The sequence below is a fragment of the Meles meles genome, chromosome 17 (genome assembly GCF_922984935.1).
Source record: "Meles meles chromosome 17, mMelMel3.1 paternal haplotype, whole genome shotgun sequence".
In the NCBI taxonomy this organism is placed as follows: Eukaryota; Metazoa; Chordata; class Mammalia; order Carnivora; family Mustelidae; genus Meles; species Meles meles.
This window is the reverse complement of record NC_060082.1, coordinates 25,331,324-25,356,198: the sequence shown is the minus strand read 5'-3', so window position 1 is coordinate 25,356,198 and position 24,875 is coordinate 25,331,324. Positions and strand designations below refer to the sequence as shown.

General features: G+C 50.8%; 1 protein-coding gene across 1 annotated transcript; it reads right to left on the bottom strand.

The window, feature by feature from the left end:
- Positions 1 to 544: 544 nt before the first annotated feature.
- PM20D1 (peptidase M20 domain containing 1) lies at positions 545 to 24,647 on the bottom strand. Its single transcript, XM_045982956.1, has 13 exons — positions 24,436 to 24,647; positions 20,515 to 20,601; positions 18,829 to 19,061; positions 18,326 to 18,412; positions 16,900 to 17,033; positions 16,455 to 16,574; positions 15,693 to 15,768; positions 15,257 to 15,318; positions 14,919 to 14,997; positions 12,985 to 13,056; positions 8,132 to 8,300; positions 5,376 to 5,475; positions 545 to 4,190 (listed from the first exon to the last, which is right to left on the bottom strand). The coding sequence occupies exons 1-13, from the start codon at positions 24,602 to 24,604 to the stop codon at positions 4,067 to 4,069; spliced, it is 1,512 nt and encodes a 503-aa protein (XP_045838912.1). The 5' UTR covers positions 24,605 to 24,647; the 3' UTR covers positions 545 to 4,066.
- Between the last annotated feature and the right edge of the window lie 228 nt (positions 24,648 to 24,875).

The following is a 24,875-nucleotide window of genomic DNA, read 5'->3' as shown; positions in this document are numbered from 1 at the left end:
GGCTCGATCCCAGGACTCTGGGATCATGACCTGAGTCGAAGGCAGCCATTTAACGACTGAGCCATCCAGGCGCCCTTGCTTCACTTTTTGAGGGAAACAACCAGATAATGAAATCTATTAAAAACCCAGGGGTGGGGGGGGGGGCGCCTGGGTGGCTCAGTGGGTTAAGCCTCTGCTTTCGGCTCAGGTCATGATCTCAGGGTCCTGGGATCGAGCCCCGCATCGGGCTCTCTGCTCGGCGGAGAGCCTGGTTCCCACGCTCTCTCTGCCTGCCTCTCTGCCTGCTTGTGATCTCTCTCTCTGTCAGATAAATAAATAAAATCTTAAAAAAAAAACAAACCCAAAACAAGGGGTGGGGCTCAAGGCTCAGTCAGCAGAGCCCACTACTCTTGATCTTGGGGTTGTGAGTTCAAGCCCCACGTTGGGTGTAGAGTTATTTAAAATGACATCTTAAAAGGTGGTGAGATGGAGCCCTGCTTCCCGCTCCATGCTTGGCTTGGGGCCTGCCTGAGATTCTCTCTCCCCCTGCCCCTCCCACTTGTGCTTTCTTTCTCTCAAATAAAATTACAGAAAAAAAAAAACCCAACAACCCAAGGATGTTTCTGTCACTTGGGGTTCAGCGCGTGCAGAGCAATCTGTCCCCTGACCCACATATTCCCGAGATGATTACAGCTCCAGCCCCGGAGAAATACGTCCCGACAGAGCTTGCCCTATGTTGTTGGAAAACAAATGATATGTCAACACCCTGAAGATGCGTAGCTCTTGTCCCTGTGGACTTTAGGGACGCCCGTGGATTTGGAGCGCAGGGAGGAACTGAGTTGCCCATGTGCTTAGCTCAGAGAAAAGAAAATTGACTTGTCAAATCCTTCCTCTCAGATAGCATGACTGCAACGGATTCCTGTGTGACACGTTCTTTCTCAGGAGTGCTGAGTGTCCATTTTCCGGCTCCTCTTTGAGTTCCAGTTTCTGCTTCTGGACGTGCTCATGAGCTAGTGCGGTGTTTACAGCATTGCCCATGGTGGCTGAGGAGTACTTTTTGGTATTAAACATTTTATATATTTTTGTATTTGGAGGTTTGGGTGTAACCTACATGAAGCATGCTACTTATCCTTTTTATTGACAGCTACATGGAACCCGAACAGTAAAATGGCAAATAGTTTCATTTTTATAGAATTATGTACATTTTCCAAAAAGTGAATGAGTGCAGACTTTGTGTCTTTCTATGATCTCCTCTGGGGGAGAAGACTATTGGGTCGGGAATGGCCAAGTTCTTAGCAACCCGGCTTCAACCTCCGGGGACTCCAGCCCCACTTTATTCCTTTCCTTTCCCTACTTCTTTGCATGTGACTATTTTGTCTTCCTTCCAACCTCAGGGAGTGAGGTGTGAGTAAGAAGCTTGAGCCAAGTCCTTGATGGGGATGTAGGGTACACCTGTGATTACTGTAGGAGCTTTTCCAAGGGGAATTTGTGCAGTGGTAGATGGATGCAGGTAGGGGTGGAGGAAAGTTCCAGATTCATTGCCCCTCCCTGCCCAGAGTCTTAGAGCTCATGTTGTCCTGGTCTAGCCAGCACTCTTTCCAGAAGCCTACAAGGATACAAGGACCACAGGGATGAAAGGTCTGCATTCTTGGAACTGGGATTTGGAGCAGTTCCCTGTCGAGGGCTTTCCTTCCCACTGCATCGCCTGGAACTAGACTATCCTTTCTGGCACTAGAAAACAGCGGTGACACCCAGCGGGGACAAGGTCCCTGCTCATTCTTCTCCCAGTTATCCTGTGGATTATTAGAGACCCAGCTGTCTCCAAACTCAGACAAGGGAAAAAAACTGAACCCAGAAGCTGGGGTGGGGGTGGTAAGAAATGCTGGCAGACAGAGGGAGAGGTGTGAATAGAGAGAGGTCAGCCAGGGGAACAGTGAGAGCTTGAGCTATGAACCAAAGCCAACGGTAAAACAGCCTTTGTCCTTGAGATCTCCTTGGACGGGTATGAATGAGCTACACACCACAGGGTCTGGAGACGGGTGGTGGGGTACGACTGCAGAAGCACTGGGCTTGGGCTTTTTGCCCGGCACTGGAATTCCAGGGCTGCCCCTTAAGAGCTGTGGGATCTTGGGAAGGTGACCTTTCCGAGTCTCAGCTTTCTCCCTCTTCTGTACTCTTAGGACAGGCTTTGGGCTCCAAGAGGCTTTTGCCCCGAACACCTACATGACCTTGGGCAAATTACTTTATCTCTGGGTCTAAACTGCTTCATCTAGAAAATAGGAACAGTTTTCTAGTTTCTTCCTCGGAGCTGTTGTGAGGATTCAGTATGATAATGGATGGGAAGTCGACTGCATTATTGATTGGGACCAGGGAACAATGGTGCACTTCAGGCCAGGGGACATGGGTCTGGATCTGGCCCCAGCTGGGTGTGTAACCCCTCTGAGAACCAATTCCTCCTCTGTTCGGAGGGCTGGTAATACTTCTTCATGGAGCTCTCGCAGGGTTCCAATGAAATCAGGTATACGAAAGCACTTTGAACAGCTCCGTAGGAAGGTGAAGGATTATGTCTGTTCTTCAGCTCATCACCCTCTAACAAAGGCTGACTAAGTTCTGAATTGGCCAAAAAAAAGGAGGGTGAGGGAAAGAACGTGAATCTTAGGGGGAGGAGCAAAAAAGCTCAAATACTCCCCGCACTGTGTTTCTAACTCTTTCCATGGAGCCTAAGCTCCAAGGAAGAGCCCATGGCCAAGAGCACGGAAGGAGGTAAGGTGAATTGGGGGGGTTGTGAGGTGGAAAAAGGAGCCTTTTGCTGTCAAACCCCAGAAAGGCATGAAAGGTCTTGGGTGAGGGAAAAGGAGGGAGTCTCTCAAGTCCCAGCTCCTCTGTCTCCCTCTCTGACCCCAGCTCCCTTGTGACTCACAAAGCTCAGCAACAAGCCTTGAGCCAAGAAAGGCTGCCTTCCAGTGCCCCTACCTGGCAGCTACTAAGCGGATTCAAATCTGCTCAGGGTTGCACTCCAGAGAAAAAGGACAGGAGCGCTGCTGTGCCCTAAGGGAGCGTATCTTGCCCCTTCCAGGCCCACCCCATGGGGCAGAGCCCCTCAAGTCAGGCTCCTCCTTGCTCCCCCATGCCATGCCCCCCACTTCCCTCTGAGAGGTGAGAACCAGGACTTGATGCCAGGGCCAGAGCCCTGCTGGTCCTGGGCCCCACTGCAAGGCAGGATCGGGAGTGCCCTTCTCTTGGGAGCTCAGCCCATAGGATGTGCCAGCAAAATGTTTCCACAGATTAGTGCCTCCTGGAGTGGGACAGCCGCAGCAGGTGGCAGGAACAGGACAGGGGAGGGAGCAAAGCCCACGAAGTCCTTGGGAGGATCCCAAGGACAGAGGCTTTCTTCTCTAGCCTTCAGCCTCCAGCCTCCAGAACCAAGAAGTTCTGGGGTTTGTGCAAAGCCCCGTGCCTCAGTTTCACCTCTCAGTGACCGCTCGATGTTACACTGCTCACTTTATTTGACCAGTTCTTGTGGTAATTACAGTGGTTTTACAGTTTGACTAAGTTCTGCTCCAGACGTAGCATCAACTGGAGGGATGTAGGGGCAGGAGAAGAGAGATGAAGGGCCAGCTGAAAAAGCCAAGGGAAGGGGGAGGATGAGAAAGGCAGTTACAGCACAAAGAAACATATCAGTGATGGAGAAGGCAGCCTGGAGAGTGTGCCCTAAATTAAGCACTTCTAGAAGATAAAACCTGGCTGAGGTTTTCCATATCTGCATTTGTCCAGTCAGGCCTTAGCAAGGAGCAGTTGAATAACCAGTATGAGACCAGCAAGCCTGGTAACTTGTAAGATCGGGGCACGAAATCAGTAAATGCTGGTTCAGCCGAGGGATGCGGATGTCTGGAGGAAGGAAGAAGTCAGGCTCCTGCCTGCCCACCCCTACCCCTTGGCCTTTTTCTTTGGTGACTCTGGAGTGAGTAAGGCGGGTGGGTGATGGATCACCAAGTGGTTTTGACCCAAAGTTTCATCAACATTAGCTTCTCCTTTGGGTTAGTCACGGCTGAGTTCAGGCACCCCAAATCCAGCCGGCTCCTCGCCCTCACAGTTCGTGCTGGTGGGGTACTGGCTCCTGGTCTGCGTCAGCATTCTGGATGAACTCAAAGAGGAATTTCACCTGGGTCTCATAGGCCTGGACTGAGATTTTCTCATTGATTCCGTGGATGCTGAGCGAGAAAGTTTGGGGAAGAGAGGAGAGAGCCAAATGCTGTAGTGCGTGTTACAGAGAAGCCCCCCACCCCACGTCCCCTGAAGCCACCAGCCTTTGACCTTCCAGGGGTAAGAAGTGAGGTTTCAGGAGACACAAGATCATCTCTCCAGGATCCAGCTCCATGGCAGAGAACGATATGGGGAATATAATAAAAATAAAATCCCAGGGAGTGTAGACTCGTTTCCTGCTTGGGAATCTATGTGATAATTTCTCCTCTGAGGGGAAATTATTTTCTGAATTCTCTTTCTTTTAGGCCAGAGTCTCCTGGCCCCCACATTACTCCCTCTCTAAAAGGAGAGGGAGGACGACTGTCCAGGGTCCCTGTGGGGCCTCCACTTCACGTGGGAACTACCCATCAGATCTCATGCTCATGACTTGCCTCCACATAGCACAACATACAACCAAACCACACACGTAACCTCAAAGATAAAGGAAAGAGAGAGTAGCAACCTCCTCTCCCAGTTAACAAACAAAACCCACAAAGCTGTTCTTATGCTCATATTCAAATGTTTTCATTCTATTGGTCTCTGACTTATGGTGGGAAAATCAAACTGGGTATGATAAGGAACAGAAAGGTAAATGGAATTCAACGACCCCCCCACCCCCCACCCAGGACTAAAAATTGGCTGAAGAACTCACCCACAAAGTAGTTAATTCACACACAGTAGTTACAATTGGTGATCATGTCTTAGATTCCTATAGTGTGTTTTCTTCTGAGAATTCAAAGCATGTACCCATCTTTGACCACATACAGGTCTGGATTTCACTGAGTGGTCACTGACAAGTCTGGAGTCTCCCTTTTTGGGGAGAAAATGAAGTCCAGAGGGTAAGTACTCCTCCGAAGGGAGGAAGGAAGGGGGGGGGGGAATCAGACCCAAGGGTCCTACTTCTACCAGGTCCTTTCCAATCACCTGATTATCTCCATCCCAGAAAAATAGTGGCCAAATCCCCTACATTCTGGGGAGTGGCAAGACTCTGACAATGAGGAAAGTTGGCCAGTTGGGCTCAATAATGTCTTCATTTTAGTTTGTGGAGACCCTGGCTTTCCCCCATTCTGGACACTGGCAGGAGAATGCGGTGGGGGTAGGCCAGATGTACCTCCTCTTTGGCCCTTGCCGTCCAAAGCATCTCCCTCACTCACCTACGGAAGCTCTGAGGATTCATGTAGAGGGGGTTGAACCGGTAGATGCCAGCGGTGAGGTTTGCATAGTGTCTGCTGTCTGTGTTGCCAATACAAATGCCTGGATGGAGAAAATCAAGACGAATGGAGCTTTATGGGAGCCGCCAAGCCACTGTAGATGGGGGAGGTGGACTGACTGGGAAGTTAGGACTTCTGGGTCAATAAGAACATCACCAGGGCCCTCCAGGGAGCCCGCAGCTGTGAATTTCTGTCCTTCAGGCTACCCATTCTCAAAACCTACAAAACGCTCTTTCAGGCAGAAACATGGACTCTCGTCCCCATGACACGAGTGAGCCATCCCTCGAATGATCCAGACCGAAGTGTCCTCTCTCCACGATGACCGGGGAGGCCAATACCTTCATTTTATACCCTTAGCTGGGCTATTTCACAAACTGAGCTCTCTAGAAATCTAGGTATCCGTTCTTTATTGCCTCAGCTCTCTTTATACTGCCCTAACTCCAAAATAAACACCCTCCAGAGAGCTTTCCCGCTCTAAAGTGTAGTCCTCTTTAAGCAGAACATAATTTCCTGTTATTTTTATCCTCTGAAGGATGACTTTGTCTTCCAAGAGTCAAACTTCAGGTTAGGAAAGTCCCAGGACAGTCTCCAGTGTGTTCATCTCTTGAAGATAGAGGTAGCTCACCCCACACTCCAGCTAGGGCTGGGACCTGTCCCCACTGGGAGTGGTCGTTGAGAAAAGACATTCCCCCCCAACCCCGCCCCACCCCAAAGCACCAGTTAAAGAATGGTGGGATGGTCTGAGATGTTAATTGTGTCTTGTTTCATTTTCCACTCCTGGTTTTCAATGGGTAACTAGGCCCTTCAAACTCCTTGCTTTGGGCATTTCTAACAGTTGATGTCTGCCTATCTTTATTCTGTAAAGGACTAAGCTTTAATGGGATTATGGTGGGTGCACCAGAAGGGAGACGGTAGTTCAGGGAGCCTTTGAGGGCCAAGAAAGAAGAACTGGGACTAAGAGGGCGGATAGTGGAGACCCAGGCCTTGCTCCGTGGAATGAGTTGGAAGAGGGGGCCGACCTCAGAGGGGATGGCTGTCTGGTATGCTCAGGGAGGTGGGGTCTTAGGTCTAGAGTCAAAGATCCCACTCCCCGAAGAGGCCAGGAAATCAATGGAAATCTCCAACCTGAAGTGACTTTCTAGCTAGGTCATGGAAGTCCAAGGTAACTGCCCAGGACTGATGACCACTGGCCCAGGGACTCCCACGCCATGTTGCTTCCTAAGACCTCGAGGGCTGGATTCAATGAGGGTGGTGGTAGGGGTGCCCTGAGACCCTAACAGTTCCTGCGGTTGAATTGCCTGAGTAGTGGGGCTTAGAGCCAGATTTAAGTTGATTAAAAACCAAGGCTGCCCCTTTCATGCCTGAGGATATAGAACTTCACCGTGTGCTCCTTAAGGGGCCCGTGCCCAGAACAGAGGCGGGTCCGAAGTGTGCGCTTCAAAAACGAGGGACCCGGGGCATCTGGGTGGCTCAGTTGTTAAGTGTCCAACTCTCTTTTTTTTTTTTTTTTTTAAGATTTTATTTATTTATTTGACACAGAGAGAAATCATTAGTAGGCAGAGTGGCAGGCAGAGGGGGAGGGGGAAGCAGGCTCCCCACTGAGCAGAGAGCCCGATGTGGGGCTCAATCCCAACCCCAGGATCATAACCTGAGCCAAAGGCAGAGGCTTTAACCCACTAAGCCACCCAGGCGCCTCAAGTGTCCAACTCTTGACTCTTACTTTTGACTCAGGTCATGATCTCAGGGTCCTGGGATCGAGTCCCACATCAGGCTCTTAGCTCAGTACAGAGTCTGCTTGTCCCGCCCCGCACCCCCCACCTGCTTTTGCTCTCACTTTCTCTCTCAAATAAATTAACAAAATCTTAAAAAAAATAGCAAATGAGGGAATCCATGATTAAACCTAGATTTTGAAAAACCTGGTCTTAGCATTAGAGCATCCCCTCCCCACGTCATGGACCGGAGATCCTCAAACTGTGGGCAGCCATCACCTGGTCCCAGGATGCCCTCAGGGGATTTGTTAAAAAGGTAGATTCCAGGGTCCTGCCCAGATCTGGTTAGCCTGAGTCTTTGGGAGTGGGTCCAGATTACCTGAACCCACTTTAATGAGTTCCCTAGGGAATCCTCTTCCACTCAAACGGGGGAGCCACTGTCTCCCAGCCTAGGTTTGGAAGGCAAGCTGGACAGCTAGGGAAGGGGCACAGAGGCACTGCTGCTGGGACAGGTCTGGGCTGGGAGAGCAGAAGGGGTTCCTGCCAATGGTATAGGCAGGGAGGCGTTTCTGAGCTGTGATGCTCGGCTATTATCCTAGGATGGGCCAGAACCAGCCTCAGAGAAACTTGGCCCCTTTTGTGGCTCCTCCAGAGGAGTGTGTGTGTGTGTGTGTGTGTGTGTGTGTGTGTGTGTGTGTGGTGGGGGGGTGGGTTCTGGGCTGGGCTGATCCCGTCCTCCATGCCAGAGAGGCTGGACTAGGCTAAGCTAGGACCCAGCCATGACTGACCTAATTTATTGTTTCTGCTCTTTTCCTGTTTGCTTTCTGACTTCCACTCCGAGGGGAAAATACAGTTCCAATCTCATCACGAGGGGAGGCAGCCAGATGTTTCCAGGCCGAACAGCTGGGGTGGAGGTGGGGTAGGAGACATTAGAGAGGAAAATGCTTCCAGCCCCCACCTCCCTCCAGCCACAGCTGATGAAGTCATTACCTGGGACAACAGTGCTGACTTCTGGGAAGATGGACTGTATGGTCTGGCGGAGCAGCTGGTAGCCCAAGGCCTGAGAATCAGTGGGGCTGATGGGAAGGGGTTCAAAGGCAGTCAACACGTGGAACTGGACCCGGTCGTCAGCCACAATGTTCTTGACGAGGTCTAGAACCTTGAGGGAGCAAGGAGAGGGAGTCTGAGTTCATACTAGCTGCTCTCCAAGTACCACATGAACTGCAATAGCTCTGATCGCTCTGCAGTAAGGCAGAGCCCTGGAGCGCACGGGGGAGCCCATTTCTGCACCGGGGCGTCAATTTCAGCACACTGGCTGCAGGAGACGGAAGAGTTGGGTCTTCCTGGCAAGCAATCTACAGCATGGCGGACTGAGGGTAAGCGTTCAGGGGGTTTGCCTCACAGCCACAAGGCAGGCAGGGAATTAGAAAATTAGGAAATCGTATGTCCTTCCTGTTGGGCTGAGTCATGGGCCGGGTGGAATGCAGAAGACACAGCAGAAAGGGGAACACGACCATCTTGAGGCAGGGTGACAGATGTGGTGACCTCATTTCAACCTGGGAATCTGAGACAGTTGAGGAAAGGGTCACACACTTTTCTTCCTCCTCTCTGGGCATCCCTGCTTCCTGTTTGTGACCAACTGCACCGGAGCCAGGAAGATGAGCTCAACACAGACGAAAAGTCAAGAGTTGGGGGACTGGTATTCAAGTTTTCTCTCTGCCTCCTTTCCTCAGGAAGGAACCTGAGGAAGCTCCTAGAAAATTCAGTCTGAAACAACTAGAGTTGAATCCAGCACAAGTCCTGGTCCCAGGCAGGACGTAGACCAGACCCTGAGGATCAGGTCACAGGGAGACATGGGAGAATGGACCGGGAGGCTGGCTTAGGGAGGCCCCCAGCCCCAGCCCACCCCGCAACCCAGGGAAAGCCCCAGCACCGGTCTCATCCCATCTGATCAGCAGTTGCTTTGAACTGCCTCTGCCCTAGAAAGAGGGGTGTCCCACAGCTGAGGATCACCTGCATGGGGGGCATTATCTCAAGAGTACCCCTTTTTATGGCACTGTCCCCTAGAATCATGTTAGCAGCTGAGTCTGGAAAGGAATGAGGGTCCTATTTCTGGTTTAGAAACCACCATTGAGCCAAACCAAACTCCCTGCTGCTGGATTAGTCTGGGGGTGGTAGAGGACAACTCACTTATCAGAGCTTTTTTTTTGACGCCAGCACTTCTGTCCTAAATCCTCTAGTATGTGAATTAGTACACAGTCCTGATGTGCCTTCAACCAACAGGGAGGTTCCCAGTCATCCCCTTTAAGGTGGGTTGGGACTATGCCTATTGACCTCTGTCCCAAATTACTTGAACATTCCTGCCCCTGGAAAGTGAAGAGGGCACACAGATGGGACCCCCACCTCCGTGAGAGGCCACAGGAGCTCCGATTCCCCACTAACTCTTAGGCCAGGTCCCGATGCAAGAGGAACGTAAGGGTAACAGCAGCACCGACCTGGGAAGGGGGCTGTGAGAGCTACTCGAAGGCTTCCCTGGCAGAAGGCTCACCATCACGAGTTATCCATCCCGCCTTCGAGCACCATGGTTATGAATGTCTTCCTTACGAGGAACTCGGATGTGGCTTCCCGAGCACCTCACCCCTCTCCCTTTTTTATCTTATGTATTTTATATCCTCCATGGGATACAGTACTTACAAGTCAGATCAATGGCATCTCAACTCTTTTGAAGTTCGAGGCCTCTGCCCTTGCTGCCTGGAGGCTGTCCCCAGGTCTCTGTTCTGTATCACGTCCCAGGGTAAATGTCACCCTGGAGGACTGACTCTCTGTTCCTACCCCACCCCACAGTCACTTTGTGACACAACATCCTGGGGTTTTAGGGTACTTGCCTCTTAAAAACCCACTTGGGGGGCGCCTGGGTGGCTCAGTGGGTTAAGCCTCTGCCTTCGGCTCAAGTCATGATCCCAGGGTCCTGGGATCGAGCCCCACATCGGGCTCTCTGCTCAGCGGGGAGCCTGCTTCCTCCTCTCTCTCTGCCTGCCTCTCTGCCTACTTGTGATCTCTGTCTGTCAAATAAATAAATAAAATCTTAAAAAAAAAACCCAACTTGGTTATATACTTGACCACTTGCGTATTGCTGTCCCTTCCCCACTGGAACATTAGTGCCATCAGGATGGGAATCTCGGCTGCTGTGCGCACCGTTCTTCCAAGTGCTTAGAAGAATGTCCAGCTCATAGCAGCCACTCAGCAAACACTTGGTGAAGCAGTGAATGAAGGAAGGAAGGAATCTTCTGTGCCACACTCTACAGAGAGGGGGCCATGACCCACCCCTTGAGAAGCTCATTACCATCCAAGGCGCCATATTCTTCCCTAACTCTCCTTCAAGTGGGGGCTTCCTGCAACAGCTCCCAGTGATTTTATTTTTACTCCTTGAGGCCCACTCAGAACAAACCTTCTACAGGGTAGCCGATGACATTTCTGAAGACTGCTCCTCACGCAGAGGTGCTGGGGACCTCTCTACACCCACAACATGGGAGACACCAGTTGGTGATGGAGGACGAGGATTCTGGGAACTGTGCATGCTCCTGCTGGATCCAGCCCAAGGCCCTGCACCCTTGGCCTTCAGACCAGCAGTGTCGGAGGGTAGAACCTGATGTACGGACAAAGAGGGGATGGGGTGGGGAGGGGCCAGAACAAAAGGGTGCTCTGTGCTTTCAAATGCGGGAGGCTTTCCATTCCTCACTGGGCAGGTGGGCTGGATGCGCCCAGGGATTCCAGGGATTTCATGAGACAGACTGGGAAGGAAGGCCACTCTGGTGGGGGACCAGAGAGGAGGGAAGAGTGCCAGCAGTTGGGGAGATGAAAGCCCCAGCTGGTGGAAAACAGCCCTTGGAAAGGGCATAGAGTTGGAATGAGGTTGGAAAAAAACTGGTAGAAAGAAGTTCAATGAGGGGAATTCAGTGATTTCCTGGCCCCATGATCCTCTAGGGAGAGGACAAAGGTTGGCACTCGATGAAAAGCAGCAGAGCCCAGGGCTCACACCGGTCCCAGCTTCCCCCGAATGCTGGGTGACGCTGGGCTGGCCATCAATTCATTCCCCAACCCCTGCAGGGAGGGGTGTGGCTTGCACCCTGTGTGAGGACGAACAGAACCCTCCAGGGTGAAGAAAGTAGGGAGAAAGGAGCGCAGAGGCCCAAGTGTGGCTGACCCTCGAGGATCTGCACTAGAGACTCAGGGACCACAACCTGCCCCTAAGCCTGCTTCATTCTGGAACGTACTAGTCATTCTACAGTTGTTGGGCTGCCTCTTGAGATGATTTTTTGAAGGATCAGATTTGCCTTTTGAACTTTTTTTTTAGCTCAACCTGCTGTTTAAATAAGCTAGCCTTTCCTGCAGAGGCCAAACATTCTGCGCGGCGGCTACTCAATCCTGTATCTTTCAGGTCACATGTCACTTCCCCAGGGAAGCCTTGCCTGACCCCACACCAGGTCTGGTTCCCTGTTACGTTCTCCACTAGCACCTGGTCCCTCTTCGTCATAGCACTCATCACAGCTTGCATTTACGCACGGATTTTAATCATTTTTAAAATGATGTTTCCAGAAGGCCACTCACTGTCAGGCTCTGTCCTCGATCCTCTTTACTTCTAATTTTATACATCCTTCCTGTGGGTTTTTATTGACTCTAGAGGTTTCATTTATGTTAGTAACACTCCAGCCTGTATCTCTAGTTTATTCTATCTCCAGACCCGAGGTATTTATAATTGCTGAGTTATAATTTATAAGCTTCTCAAGCTTCTCAAACTTCTTAACCATTATACTTCTCTCCCAACATGCTCTACTTCCTGAACTCTCCACCTTGGTTAAAGGCATCAGCCCCTGGCCCACAATGCAGGTTAAAACCCTCGGAGCCGTCCTGCCTTCCTGTCTCCCCTTACCCATGACACACGACATTCTGCTGAACCCAGCCTTCTCTGTCCCATCACCGCCACTCCGTTCGCTGCCTGAGAGGCTGTCACAGCTTCCCAACTGTCCCTTCCTCCATGCCCACCTCCTCTGCATTGCCACCGGCACCGTCTCCCCAGAAGCACATCCGAGGACATCAGGACCCCATTTGAAGACCCTGACAGGTCCCTCTGTCTGTGGCACACAACATCCTGAGCCCCACGCTCCATTTTCACCACGTGCCACTTCCGCCCGGGCTGTCCTCCTCTTCATCCCTACTTTACTTTAGTCGGGGTCTGAATGCCTGGCTTCCAGCTAAGTCCTACTTGCCTTTTATATGGTAGCTCACATGTCTTCTATACGGTAGCACTATTCCTAGTGGTCAGGAAGCACTTTCTAGACCCTCAGAGACAGTGACAGTGCCCTTCTCTGCACCGGTCCTTCGGGAATTTGCTCATCCCAAATCACTCTGGTCCTGGTCTGGTGTGGTGGTTGTGGAGCTGGACCCTTGGACGCACCACCTTGGGTATGTCACTTACCTGCCTTTTTGATCTGTGCCTCAGTTTCCCTGTTAAATAAGGATGACCGTAGGGTGGTCATGGGCATTAAATGAGTACACACATACCTTAGAACAGTGCCACATACCAAGCAAGCCTGCGGGATATTTCTGCTACTATTGTTATCATTCATCAGACTCCAAGCTCCCCCCGGCCCAGAGGTCTCCTATCCTAGCCACCTTCCTGGAAGCCTCCAGAGAAGGCTGAACAAATGCTATTGGATAAACCAAGCAAGGTTGGTTGGTTGAAAAATGGTGGCTGGCCAGCCCTGGGACGGGAGCTACACCCAGATCCTGAGCACCAAACATCCCCGATACTGAACCAGTGGCTGGGAACAGAAGTCACACACCTCCTGGACGGTCTGCGTAGGGTCAATCCGGAAGTTGACCGTGGCCTGGGCCACTGGGGGGATGACATTCACCTGGAGAGAGAACCACAAACCCTGGCCTGAGCCACATGTGCCTCCCGCCCAGGAAAGGTCAACTACCACCAGCAGAGAAAGAGGAGGTTGATTTGATAAAGGGACAGGGCTCCATTTTCCGTCGGTCCCTTGTCTTCCTGGGACTCCTGACAAGTGAGCTAGAGAGTGTCTCTGCGTTAGGCCAGACCTCCACGCTTCTTGGTTGTGGGGTGGGGGGTCACAGACTCAGTCCAAGACTGTTTTCTCGGAGGCCACGCAGACCCCGCTGGCCCCGTGCAGCATCGCGGGCTGTCTCCCGCACATGCTCTCTTCCCAGGGCGCCTGGGCTGTCCCTGCAGCAGCTAATGGTCACTCAGGACAGGGCGCCCCGAGCCGCTGCAGGCCCCCATCACGCTGTGCCTGATCCCCAAAGGCGGCGATGATGGTGGTTTCCCACGTCTAACTGCAAAATGTGACTCTGCTCTCTGCCTGCCCAGGAAGAACCCAAGACTAACTGGAAAAGAGAACGGGGCTCTGAGTGGATTTTTTCTTCGGAGGCCATGAGAGAACAGACTCCCCGACTCTGAATCTTTCTTTGAACTGCTGTGGTGCAAAAAATCACTAGAGTAGGGGCAGGAGAGCTGGGCTGTTACAAATTAGCCATGGGATTTTGCGTAATTATAACTTGTTTGTGCCTCTGTTTCCCGAATGCCAACTGGGGCAATGGTACCAGGGGGGGCTGTGAGCAGATCGAAAGGAGTAACCAATGTGACAGCATTCTGGACGGATGAAATGGCATTCACACGCAAGGGCACGGTATTCTGATTTCGGGGAATACTCTAGGCACGCTGGTGAAGACAGCTCGGGTCTGGCGGACACACTGGACACTGCCGTCAGTGATGCTAGGAGGTCACGGAAGTGCCATTCATGGTACTCAACCTGGGCTCAGGGCACCAGAGCTCCACGAGGCCACCCAGTAAGCTAGGGGCATGGTGCTCCCTAAAACAGTGCTGGTGGGACTGGTAGTAACTGGGCCAGTCTCGCCTTTCTCAAGACTGCGGGAAGGCCTAGGCCCAGGCTACCCAGGGTGGTTGTGGCTTGTTCCTTGAAACAGACCCACCCCTTCGTGGCCAACCCAACTGGAAGTAGACTAATTTGCCAAAAAGCAGTTCTTGGAAAAGAGAAATCCATCAAAGTCATCATTCACTCAAAGTTTATCTCTACGAGGGAATTTCTCCTAGAACTGAGGTCCTTTCAGATTACCCAGAGTCTAGTGTGTTTTAAGAAATAAATAATATATGCCTTTAGGCGTTGTATACATCACAAATGTTATTGTAGACTTTGTAAGTGGCAGGCGAGTTTCTCTCTTTTGACTCAGACTAGCACGAGGGTAAAATACATTAATCATGCATTAAATCTGTTGGCAGGATCAATCTTTCCAAAGATGGTGAAGAATAACCAAAAGACTCTTGATGGTAGAAAAATTAGAACCTTTAGTCCGCCTGACCAAAATGCTAGGTAAATACTTAACATGCTCAGTGAGTATCCTTCACAGAAACTCCCAATAACTTCCCTGCAAACCAGTATCATGGCTGTTTTTTTGAAGGGGTACAGACCCCAGTAACCTGAGAGGGGCCACAGACACCCCCTAAAATACACAGGTACAAAATCTGGCCAGCAATTTCAGCAGGTTTGTGGCCCTCAGCTACAAGATTTCTTTTTGAATATTACCCAACCAGTACCACTGTGTAGTTCAGCCCTGGGCCTTCCTAGTATTCGAACTGCAATCAGAGGAGGAAGAAGGGGCGGGAGACAAAGCCAAAAGTTGGAGAGGTGGGTGGACAGTGAGGAAAAGGTGTAGGGGAGGATCCAGGGGATGTTACCTTGACTCCTGCGTTGAACATGGTGAGGGCCACGGTGGTCCTGACCAGCGCGTTGGTTATGTAATTCCTCTCCATATACCTAAAGCAAAAGCACCAAGGTCAGAAGGTCAGACATTAGGAAGAGTTATCCAATGTGGAGAAAGAATGGGTTAGAAGATCACCCACTTTCCTGACTCTTGGAGATCTTTAAGACTAGGAGGGACATCCTACGTATGAATTAGATGTAGTTCTGGTGGCGAAGGGATGATTAATCAGGCCCTGTTTAGCCAGGAAGAGGGGACTGGGTAGGGGGTAGGTTTGGGCTGGAGGATGAGAAAGAAGGAAAGATAAAACTTTACCTGCTTACAAGCGGCCCAAATAGCCACAGGTTGCTCATGATAATATTGGCAGGGAAGGGGAACTGAAAGGAAAAGAACCAGATCAGCAGGGTTCCAGAGGGGTCAGCAGAACGGGGCCCCTGTACCCGAGGCCTGGGTCTCTCCCTCCTTTAGATCTGCCTTGAGGACCCTCAGCGGTAGCCTTGAGTGAGGACGAGTGGGAACCAGCTCTCAAAGGGTGCTTGGGTGTGCCAAGTCGTAGGGTCTCAGAGGAGCACCGACACCCCGGGAAGAGTCAGATCCTTGTGTCTTGGCTCAGCCTCTGGCTGAAAACAGGTGAGCACGTGCACGGCGCTGGTCAGCAGTGGGCCCCTCTACTACTCTGGAAGCTACATTTCTGCCACCCTTTCTTCCTCTCCCACAGCCGACCGGGAATGCGGGAGACGCCTTTTCCCACCTCGTGGGCCAGTTCCTGCAGTGTCATTTCCAGTGGCCCGCTTCCAAACCTGTTCGGCATTGGCGTCTGCTCCAGGCTGGAAGAGAAACAGAATTCTCAAGACTTCCGCAACCCCAGTTAAAGGTCGGCGATCTGAAGGCAAGAAGGAGGGAGACAGGATGTTTCAACAGGTCTGGCCGGGAGGCGTCTGGTTCACCCGCCACGGATCCGCCTGTTTGGAGACCTCAACGCCCAAATGGGACACTTCGAGTCCAATAGCAGAAGCTGTCCCTGTCCGGCAAGTCCGAGCAGGTACTCCGACTCTCACGCCACCTACCACACTGTAGCAGAATTCTCAGTCTCTGCGGCTACCTGTGAGTTCCCTGAGGAAAGGGACGGTCTGTTCCTGGGCACAGAGCCTTAACCGCTGGTCATCAGTTTCGTCTTTAACTGAAGTAATACACTTCTTCTTCCGACTTTGCTAAGAACACCCAGCCGGAGGGAAGCTTTGCTGTGATAGACCCTGCTGTGCTCACCCACAGCCTGCTGCCCTGAGGTCCTGGCCTGGCTTTTACTGCCAGCTCCTGCTTGCAATATGGGTAGATTCTTTTCTGACCTCTAATCCCTGCCTGGGTCCTGGTGCCTCTGTCCTCCCCGCAGCCCCCATCGTGGCTTCTCAGCCCAGCTCCAGGGCAGGAAGCCGAGCCTCTTGCAACTCACGGTGGGAAAGTACCAGGTCTTCCATCCCGAGTGTGGCAAGGGAGCGGGGCCCGTGCTGCTCACCGGCTGAGAGCGGCTGCGAGGACACCAATGGTGGTCTCCTTTGGGGGAGCTGAGGAGTGGCCTGGACTCATGTTTACTTGCAGCCTGAGGTTAATTGAACCCTTCTCTGAGACCGCAATCCTGCAGGAGAGAATCAGAGAGGCACTTCCTGATTTCCTCCCACCCTGAATTATCCCATGGGCCCAGAGGTCTGCCTGCACAGTGGTATGGTGGTCTAGGAGATTGGCTTCATGCTGCCTAAAAAAATCAGCCCTAGAGGAGAAAGGGAAAGGGGGAACCCAAACCTAGTGGGCAATCAGGAGCAGAGGAGTAAAATAAGGAGTTGCCTCAGTATGACTTACAGACTGAAGGGGGGTGAGAACACCTTCCAAAGTAGGGGTGAGCAGGGGTATAGCTCGGTGGTAGACCATTTGACTGCAAAGTAGCGGTGGGGTACTTTACTCACATAGCAAAGGGCTTCTTGAGCTGGGGAATGAAACCATCCAAGATGAAGTTACCCTCATCCACAATGAAGGCTAGCTTGACACCCCTTGCCTGCAGCAGGGCTGAGATCTTCTGAGCCCCGTTATGTCCTGACACCTGCAGACATTGAACCCATGGCCACCGTCCTTTGCAGCGAGACCTCCAGTAGCCAGTGGAGACACATTCAACATAGTAGGGGGCTCTAGAAACTTCCTGCCCAGTCTCTTCCTGGGGGGGAGGGTAGGGGGTAAGGGGCCTAGACAATCCTGCTTCACTAGACCTTGGAATATCACAGCTGGAGAGCCAGACCACCCTCATTTCACAGATGAAGAGACTGGGACCCACAGAATGGGGTTACTGGCCCAGGGTCAATGTAGGTGACATTACTCGAAACAAAATATTGATTCCTTGCTTCCTGTTGGTTCTCTTTCTATCACACCCATGTTTCTCAAGGTGTCACCGATGGAACACCTACCTGCCTTAGACATTACCAGGGCGTTTGTTAAAAAAATTCAGCGCGGGGCGCCTGGGTGGCTCAGTGGGTTGAGCCGCTGCCTTTGGCTCGGGTCATGATCTCGGGGTCCTGGGATCGAGTCCCGCATGGGGCTCTCTGCTCAGCAGGGAGCCTGCTTCCCTCTCTCTCTCTCTCTGCCTGCCTCTCTGCCTACTTGTGATCTCTCTCTGTCAAATAAATAAATAAAATATTAAAAAAAAAATTAAAAAAAAAATTCAGCGCTATGCCTATCACTAAATGAAAGAAGCCGATCTGAAAAGGCTCTATCCTGGATGAGTCCAACTATAGGACGATCTGGAAAAGGCAAAACTATGGAGACAGTAAGAAAAAAAAAGAAAAAAAAATCTGTGGTTTCCAGGACTTGGGGGAGGGAGAGAGGGATGAATAGAGGGAGCACAGAGGATTTCTAGGGCAGTGACACTACTCTGTATGACACTATAATGGTGGACCCATGTCACTGTTGGACCAAGCTAACAGAATGGACACCAAGAGTAAAGCCCAGTGTAAACTAGGGCTTTGGGTAATTAGGGTGTATCAGTATAGGTTCATCACTTGTATCAAATACCCCTCCGCTGGGGATGCAGACAAGGTGGGAGGCTATAAGGGAAGTCTCTACACCTTCTCAGTTTTGCTGTGAATCTAAAACTGCTCTAAAAAAATAAAGCCTTTTAAAACCAAATTCAGATCTATGGCCCCGGCTGTGGGAATCTGCACTTGGGTCCAGGGCCTTAAGATACCCTGGCACAAAGATACCCAGAGGAGCTGGCAAAAACCCTACACCATATTCTCGAGACCCTGCAGCTGGGGAGCAAACTGGCCTAGAGTGAAACTCCCTAACCCCCCCCCCCCCCAAACAGAGGTCCTCGAGATGGTTTACAGGGTGAGGAGGCTTTACCTCTTCATCATGGCCCAGAGCAATGAAGAAAGATCTTCGGGGGATGTAATTTCTGTTCAGCAGGAGCTCCAGGGCCTGCAAGATTGCCTGGGGGTGGGGAGAAGCAGAAGGGAAGAGGGAGAATCAGGGCACCAGTGACATGCAGCTGCCTGCATCAGGCCTGCTGTGGCTGGCTCAGAGACTCTCTTTAAAGAGAACACATTCAAGGGGCCCAGGGGGATGGGAGGTGAGGAAGCTTAGCTCCTTTCCCAGCAGGAGCGAAGCATACATGTATCAATTCACAGTTGAAAGTGTCCCTGGAGATCATCTACTCCAGTCCTTGTTTCACAGTTGAGAAATCAAGACCCAAAAAAGGACAGTGACCAAGCAATGGCTGGAACCCAGGTCGCCTGGAGCCAAGGTTCTTTCCACTATAACCTCCTGCGTCCCAGGGGTCAGCTGAGCGTGCCCAACCTGGGGGACTCTTTAGGGCCCCCAGGCAGAGGGAACAAAGCATTTCAGACCATCAGAGAGTTCTTGTTGTCCACTGTGCCTCGGCCATGGATGAAGCCATCACGCTCCAAGCCGGAGAATGGGGGCACCTCCCAGCCTTCGTCGGGGGCGGGCACCACGTCACTGTGCGCCATCAGCATGTAGGGCTGCAAGCTGGGGTCTGAGCCTTGGACAGTGAGCAGGTGGCTGTATTCTGCTACGACTTCATGCTGGATAAAGCTGGTTTTGAAAATGGTCGGAAAGACTGGGGACAAAGGGATGAAAAGCAGGGAGAGAGAAAGCCAGATTTTACACTTTCCTTCAGTTTTCCTACCATTTCATAGAAAATGTCTGCCTGGGGCCCCCCCTTTTTAAAAACATGCAGCGTCCTGTAGGAAACCTTCCGGAACAAAGCCAGTGGGATTCCTGATGTGCCCGGTCACTCTCTAAAATTCCTCTTCCTCATATTTTAATGTCCTGCTACGATGTAGTAATGGGCATATCGAGATTCTATCGTGGGGACAGCTGATAGAGGAAGCCCTGGTTTGGTGGGACTCACAATATGTTATCACAAGTATATGCTACCGGCCTATGAAGACAAGGAATGTGTTAAATTTTAAATACAGCAGTCCCCAATATCCAAATTACTTGGAAACAAACATGACTTTTATATTAAAAAGAAAAAGAGAAAAGACCTTTTTTTACTTGAAAAATAATATTCCTACTGTGTGTGTCATATGGAGAGAAGACTGCTCTGTCTAGCACAAGGCCACACGCCTGTGTGTGGGTGTGGATTTCTCAGGGTCGATTACTCAGGTTGCAGACAGTGCTCGGGGTGGGGGTAATTCACTATACACCTGGACCGACTCCTCCCAGCTCCGACAACTTTGGAGGGGCTGTGTTTTCCTTTGATTTAGGAAGAGGGCCTCGCTGCTCTCCTGGAGCTTTCCACATGGGGACTGGGGAGTCCCAAGCCTCCTTTTTCTTCTTGACCCATTCCTTCTTCGGCTCACGTTGGGGTGAGGGGCTGATAGGGCAGCTCAAAGTTGCCGATGGCCTCGAAACTCAGAAATGGGTCAGCAAAGAATCCGGGGAAGGGGCCAGGTGGATGGAGTGTGTACACAGGTGTGTCGGTGTGTGTGTGTGGAGGTAGGGGTGGGAGAAGCCTGGGGTAGAGTTTCTAGAAACTTGCACAGGAAGAAGGAATGCCTAGTTCTACCTTTTTTTTCTTCTTCTTTAATCTGAGTATAGTGAAACCAACGTCCCCTCAGTTTTCCGTATACAACGTACTGATCTGACAGGGTTAGACATTATGCTGTACCCACCGCAGGTGTAGCTACCACCGGTCCCGACACATGGCTGTTCGACCAGGATGGACGATATTCCCTACGCTGTGCCTTTTATTTCCTTTCTTTTGATTACATCATATTTACTGATTGTGACACATTCAGGGCAAAGATCGGGAGAGTTCAAACTCCAACCCGACAGCTTCGTGCTTTAGTTTTTCCAAGGCCAAACAAAGCTTTAGTCTCTACTCTGTCTCCATTCTGACTCCTGGGGCACTTCTATTCCTCCCCACTGCGTGTAAACTCAAACTAGGCCCACAGCAATTTGACTGTCCTCTGGTCAGTAACAAAAGAAACTTCTTCATCACCTTATTAAAAAACTCTCTGCTGTTCTGCCCCAGCCCTCGCCCCTTTCCACAGCTTGTGACTGACCTGTCCGAATGTATTCTCCAAACTGGGCCAGGGCTGTTGTATTCAAGTTCTCGGGGCTGAAGGACACTGTTGGAATCTGGATGGCACCTGTCGGGGCAGATAGAGACGGGAGATTACGGACGGTAACTACCAGTGGTTTTCCCATGGCTCTCTGTGCACAGAGAGTTCTTCTGCATCCGGGAACTTACTGTGGAGGGCAGAACAATCCTATGGGGCTGGCACCACTATTTTCTCTAATGCGAAGGTCGGGAAACAGGTTAGAGGGGTTAGGTGAGCTACTCAGGACTGTCCTGAAATAAGCAGCAGAAATGGGATTTAAAGCCAGATCTTTTAGGTTTTTTAGACTAATATGTATATTTTTAAATTTATTTGACAGAGAGAGAGAGTACGTGCATGAGGAGGGGGAAGGGCAGAGGACGAGGGAGGTGCACAGTCCTGGAAGAGCAGGGAGCCTGATGCGGGGCTCGGTCCCAGGACCCTGGGATCATGGCCTGAGCTGAAGGCAGACCCTTACCTGACCTGTAGACTAACATAGTTCTTAAAAGAAACAAAAGCCTATGTTCATTATTTACAACAGCCAGTATAAGAAAACAGAGTATCCATCAGTATATGAATGGATAGAGACTATGGTACATCACTAAACACCAGTAAATTCTGCCAAATTGTTTTCCCGGAGTTTGGAGCAATTCCTGTTCTCACCAGCAGGGCCTGTGAGTGCCGGAACCCTCCTCCACAGGCCTAGACTTAACTCGTCTTTTGCAAAAGTTTGCCCTGGGGGCAGATAAAAAATGAGGTGCTGTTGGTGTTTGCATTTTTAGTTCCCTGACCTCTAAGGCAGCTGGGCATCTCTTTATACAGCCGTTTGCATTTCCTCTGCTGTGAACTGCCAGGCTCAGCCACTCAAACACTCCTGAATCTCTTTCTCACTTTTATTTTCTTTCCTTAAGACCTATGTCTGGGGCTGTTGTGAGGACCAAATGAGTTAGCACTTGTCACATGCTCAGAACTATGCTTACTGTGCTGGTAAGTGCTGAGTTCAGGCTTACTTTAAAATGGTCTATTCACTGGGTGGCTCAGTCAGTTAAGTGCCTGCCTTCAGCTCAGGTCGTGATCCCCAGGTCCTAGGATGGAGTCCCCCATCTGACTCCGTGCTGGGTGAGGAGCTTGTTTCTCCCTCTGCCTGCCACTTTCCCTCCCACTGGTACTCTCTCCCTTTTCTCTCTCTCTGACAAATAAAAAAATCTTAAAAAAAAAAAAATGGTGTGCTGACTATATTCATAGTTGCTTGGATTTACCCAGAAGATCTCCAGGATACAAAGGAAGCTAATACAAGTAGCTACCTCTGTGTATTTGTGGGGGCAAGAAAGTGGTGGTGGTTGGTGGGGATCAGGGCCATAAAGACGGGGTGGGACTGAGACACCCCTTCCCCCACCCCCGACCTCTTACACTATTTTGGGTTTTAACTATGTGAATGTATTACCTATCCAGAAGTAAAGGAAACATTTTTTAATTGGCAAAAAAAGATATGTGTGTGTGTGTGTGTGTGTATAGTATTCAGCCACAAAAGGTGAAATCTTGCCATTTGTGACAGGAAAGATGGACCTAGAGGGTATGGTGCTAAGCGAGAAAGACAAACACCGTATGATTTTACTCCTATGTGGAATCTGAAGGAAGGAAAGAGAGAAAGAAAGAAATTAAACAAATAATCAAATTAAAACAAACATAAATACAGAGAACAGACTAGTGGGTTCTAGAGGGGATCAACCATGTGTGATGGATGGGAACTAGACTTGTGGTGGTGATCATTTTTCATTGTATACAGATGTCAAATTACAAAGCGGTACACCTGAAATTTTAGAATAATAATAATAATAAAGAGTTAAAAAAAAAAGGAAAATAAAGTCCAAGATGGGGGTGGGGTAGGGGTAGGTGGACAGGAGTAGATTTTGTGGATCCTGACCCTAAGTGGGAAGCTGCTATAAATTGCGTCTAAGCCTCACTCTGCCTCTGAAACCATGATCACTCCAATGAACCAGAGAAGCCCACTATCCTGGATCCCTACACGAGGGAGGCTTTGTGTGCAGAAAGCAGATTTATTCTTCATGGACTGGCTCACCCAGAGTCTCACTGATCTCTCAGCCAAGGCCAGCTTTCTGGACACATGATGGAAGGTGTGGATTGAGGGGCCCCTGGGTGGCTCAATAAGTTAAGCCTCTGCCTTCGGCTCAGGTCATGATCTCAGGGTCCTGGGATCGAGCCTCGCATGGGGCTTTCTGCTCAGCAGGGAGCCTGCTTCCCCCTCCCTGTCTGCCTGCCTCTCCGCCTACTTGTGCTCTCTCTGTCAAATAAATAAATAAAATCTTTAAAAAACAACAAAAAAAGGAAGGCGTGGATTTAGAAGCTCCTCCACTGCTTAGTCCTTAATCATCTCATCCACTTTACCCAGATGTCTCAGGCCTTAAATTGCTATTAGGTTTATCCCTTTAAGGCCTGTAGGCATTACACTTTGATCCATGATTACATGAAACACCCGTGGGAGGGGAATACAGTAAGGTAGGGGCGTATTTGATTAGCTATCCCAGAACACAGTGGGAAGAACAAATTCGCCCAGGCACGCAGAGCATTTATCAAGGGAGGGCCTCTGGAAGATATGTTTCCCTCTGTCAGTTTTGCTAAGGATTCACCCTGCATCACAGCCCACCACATACCCCACACAAGGAGATGTAGGCCATATAGCCACGTGGTTATAAGATCCTTACTTTGGGTTCTTTAAATAAGGAAGCTTTTGCTATCTTCTAGGTGAAAAAGACTGGGGTGAGCAGCTGCCCGCCGGCTTTCAGAGAACTCACCATTTGTGCCGCTCTGCTTCCAGACCAACCATCCAGGCACATGGACAATTTATCTTCAGTCACGGGGGTTAGCACTGGGTCCCTGCATCTGCCTGCACATGTTTATGTCAGTTTCTTTTAATCCATTATTTAATGAAAGGGAAAAGACTGGAGCTAAGCCCAGTGGTGAGGGTTTCGTTATCCCCTAGGATCTAGCCTTCCACAGAACCTTTCCGCTTTTCTCCTGGAAAATGCAGATTGAGAAGGCAAGTGAGTTTTTAACCTTGGTTTGAGGTCTAGGGGAGAGATGTCTGTTAATTTGGAGAGGAAATCTGGAACATCTCACACCCCAGGGTTTCAGAATCCTTGGGAGCTGCGTGTGGATCCTACAAGCTAGAGATGTTATCACACCCTGCTCCTTGTTGGTTTCTGGGGAAACTCATTTAAATTGACCTAAGCTTCAATTTCCCTCCACCTTAGGTAAGATTAAGATAACTTAGTTTTATCTTAAGATATCACAGAGACTTCACGGAAGTGAAAACTTTCTAAGGTTAAAAGTACAAAGAAAAGGGGCGCCTGTGTGGCTCAGTGGGTTAAGCCTCTGCCTTCCACTTGGGTCATGATCTCCCGGTTCTGGAATGGAGCCCTGCGTCAGGCTCTCTCCTCAGTGGGGAGCCTGCTTCCCCTCCTCTCTCTCTGCCTGCCTCTCTGCCTACTTGTGATCTCTGTCTGTCAAATAAATAAAATCTTAAAAAAAAAAAAAAGTAAGAAGAAAAGCTATTGCAATACTGAGGAGAAGCAGGGAGTAGGCTGGGTGATGGGCAACGTAGCAGGGGCGATGGTGGAAGCTGGGGAAGATTCCGGACAAGGCAGAGAACATCGGAGTCCCCCAGAAGCCAGGTCTGGGGCAAGAGTGGTGTCCCCAAGCCCCGGCACGAGGTACTGGGACTCGGGCTAGTGCTGGTCTGGGGAGTGTGGTGGCGCTGCAGTTCTAGTAATGGACCCTCTGCGGAGGGCGTGGGGCGGCACGGGTTGGCCCGAGGAGAGAGGGACCCGTATCTGGGCGAAGCCGGCTGCAGGGGACCAGGCTCACCTTTCAGCGCTTCCTTCATCCCGAAGCGCTCGCCTGGGCTGAACTGAGAAGGGATTTGCGGCGCCCTCTGATGCTTCTGACCCTTCGGGCCCTGCGATCTGGAGACTGTGGAGGTACCTAGCAGCAGCAGAGCCGCCAGAGCCAGCACGCAAACACACTGCGGAACCATGCTTCCCTCCGGTCTGCAACTGGAGTTTGGACCTTAACTACCAAGACGGAGATTGCTGTCCTGTCACTGCTCCAATTCCCGCAATTGTCTTAGCCCCACCCTATCCCCAGATCTGACCAATCGTCGCTTGCCCGGGGCTGAGGAACAACCAATCGACGGGACGGCTCCGCCCAGGTGCGCTGGGCCTTTTGGGAGTGGTGGTTTCTCCGTCTGGGGGAGGCAGAAGTAGGGCAGAGGTGAGGGCTCCAGGTCAACGGTAAGTCTGATACGC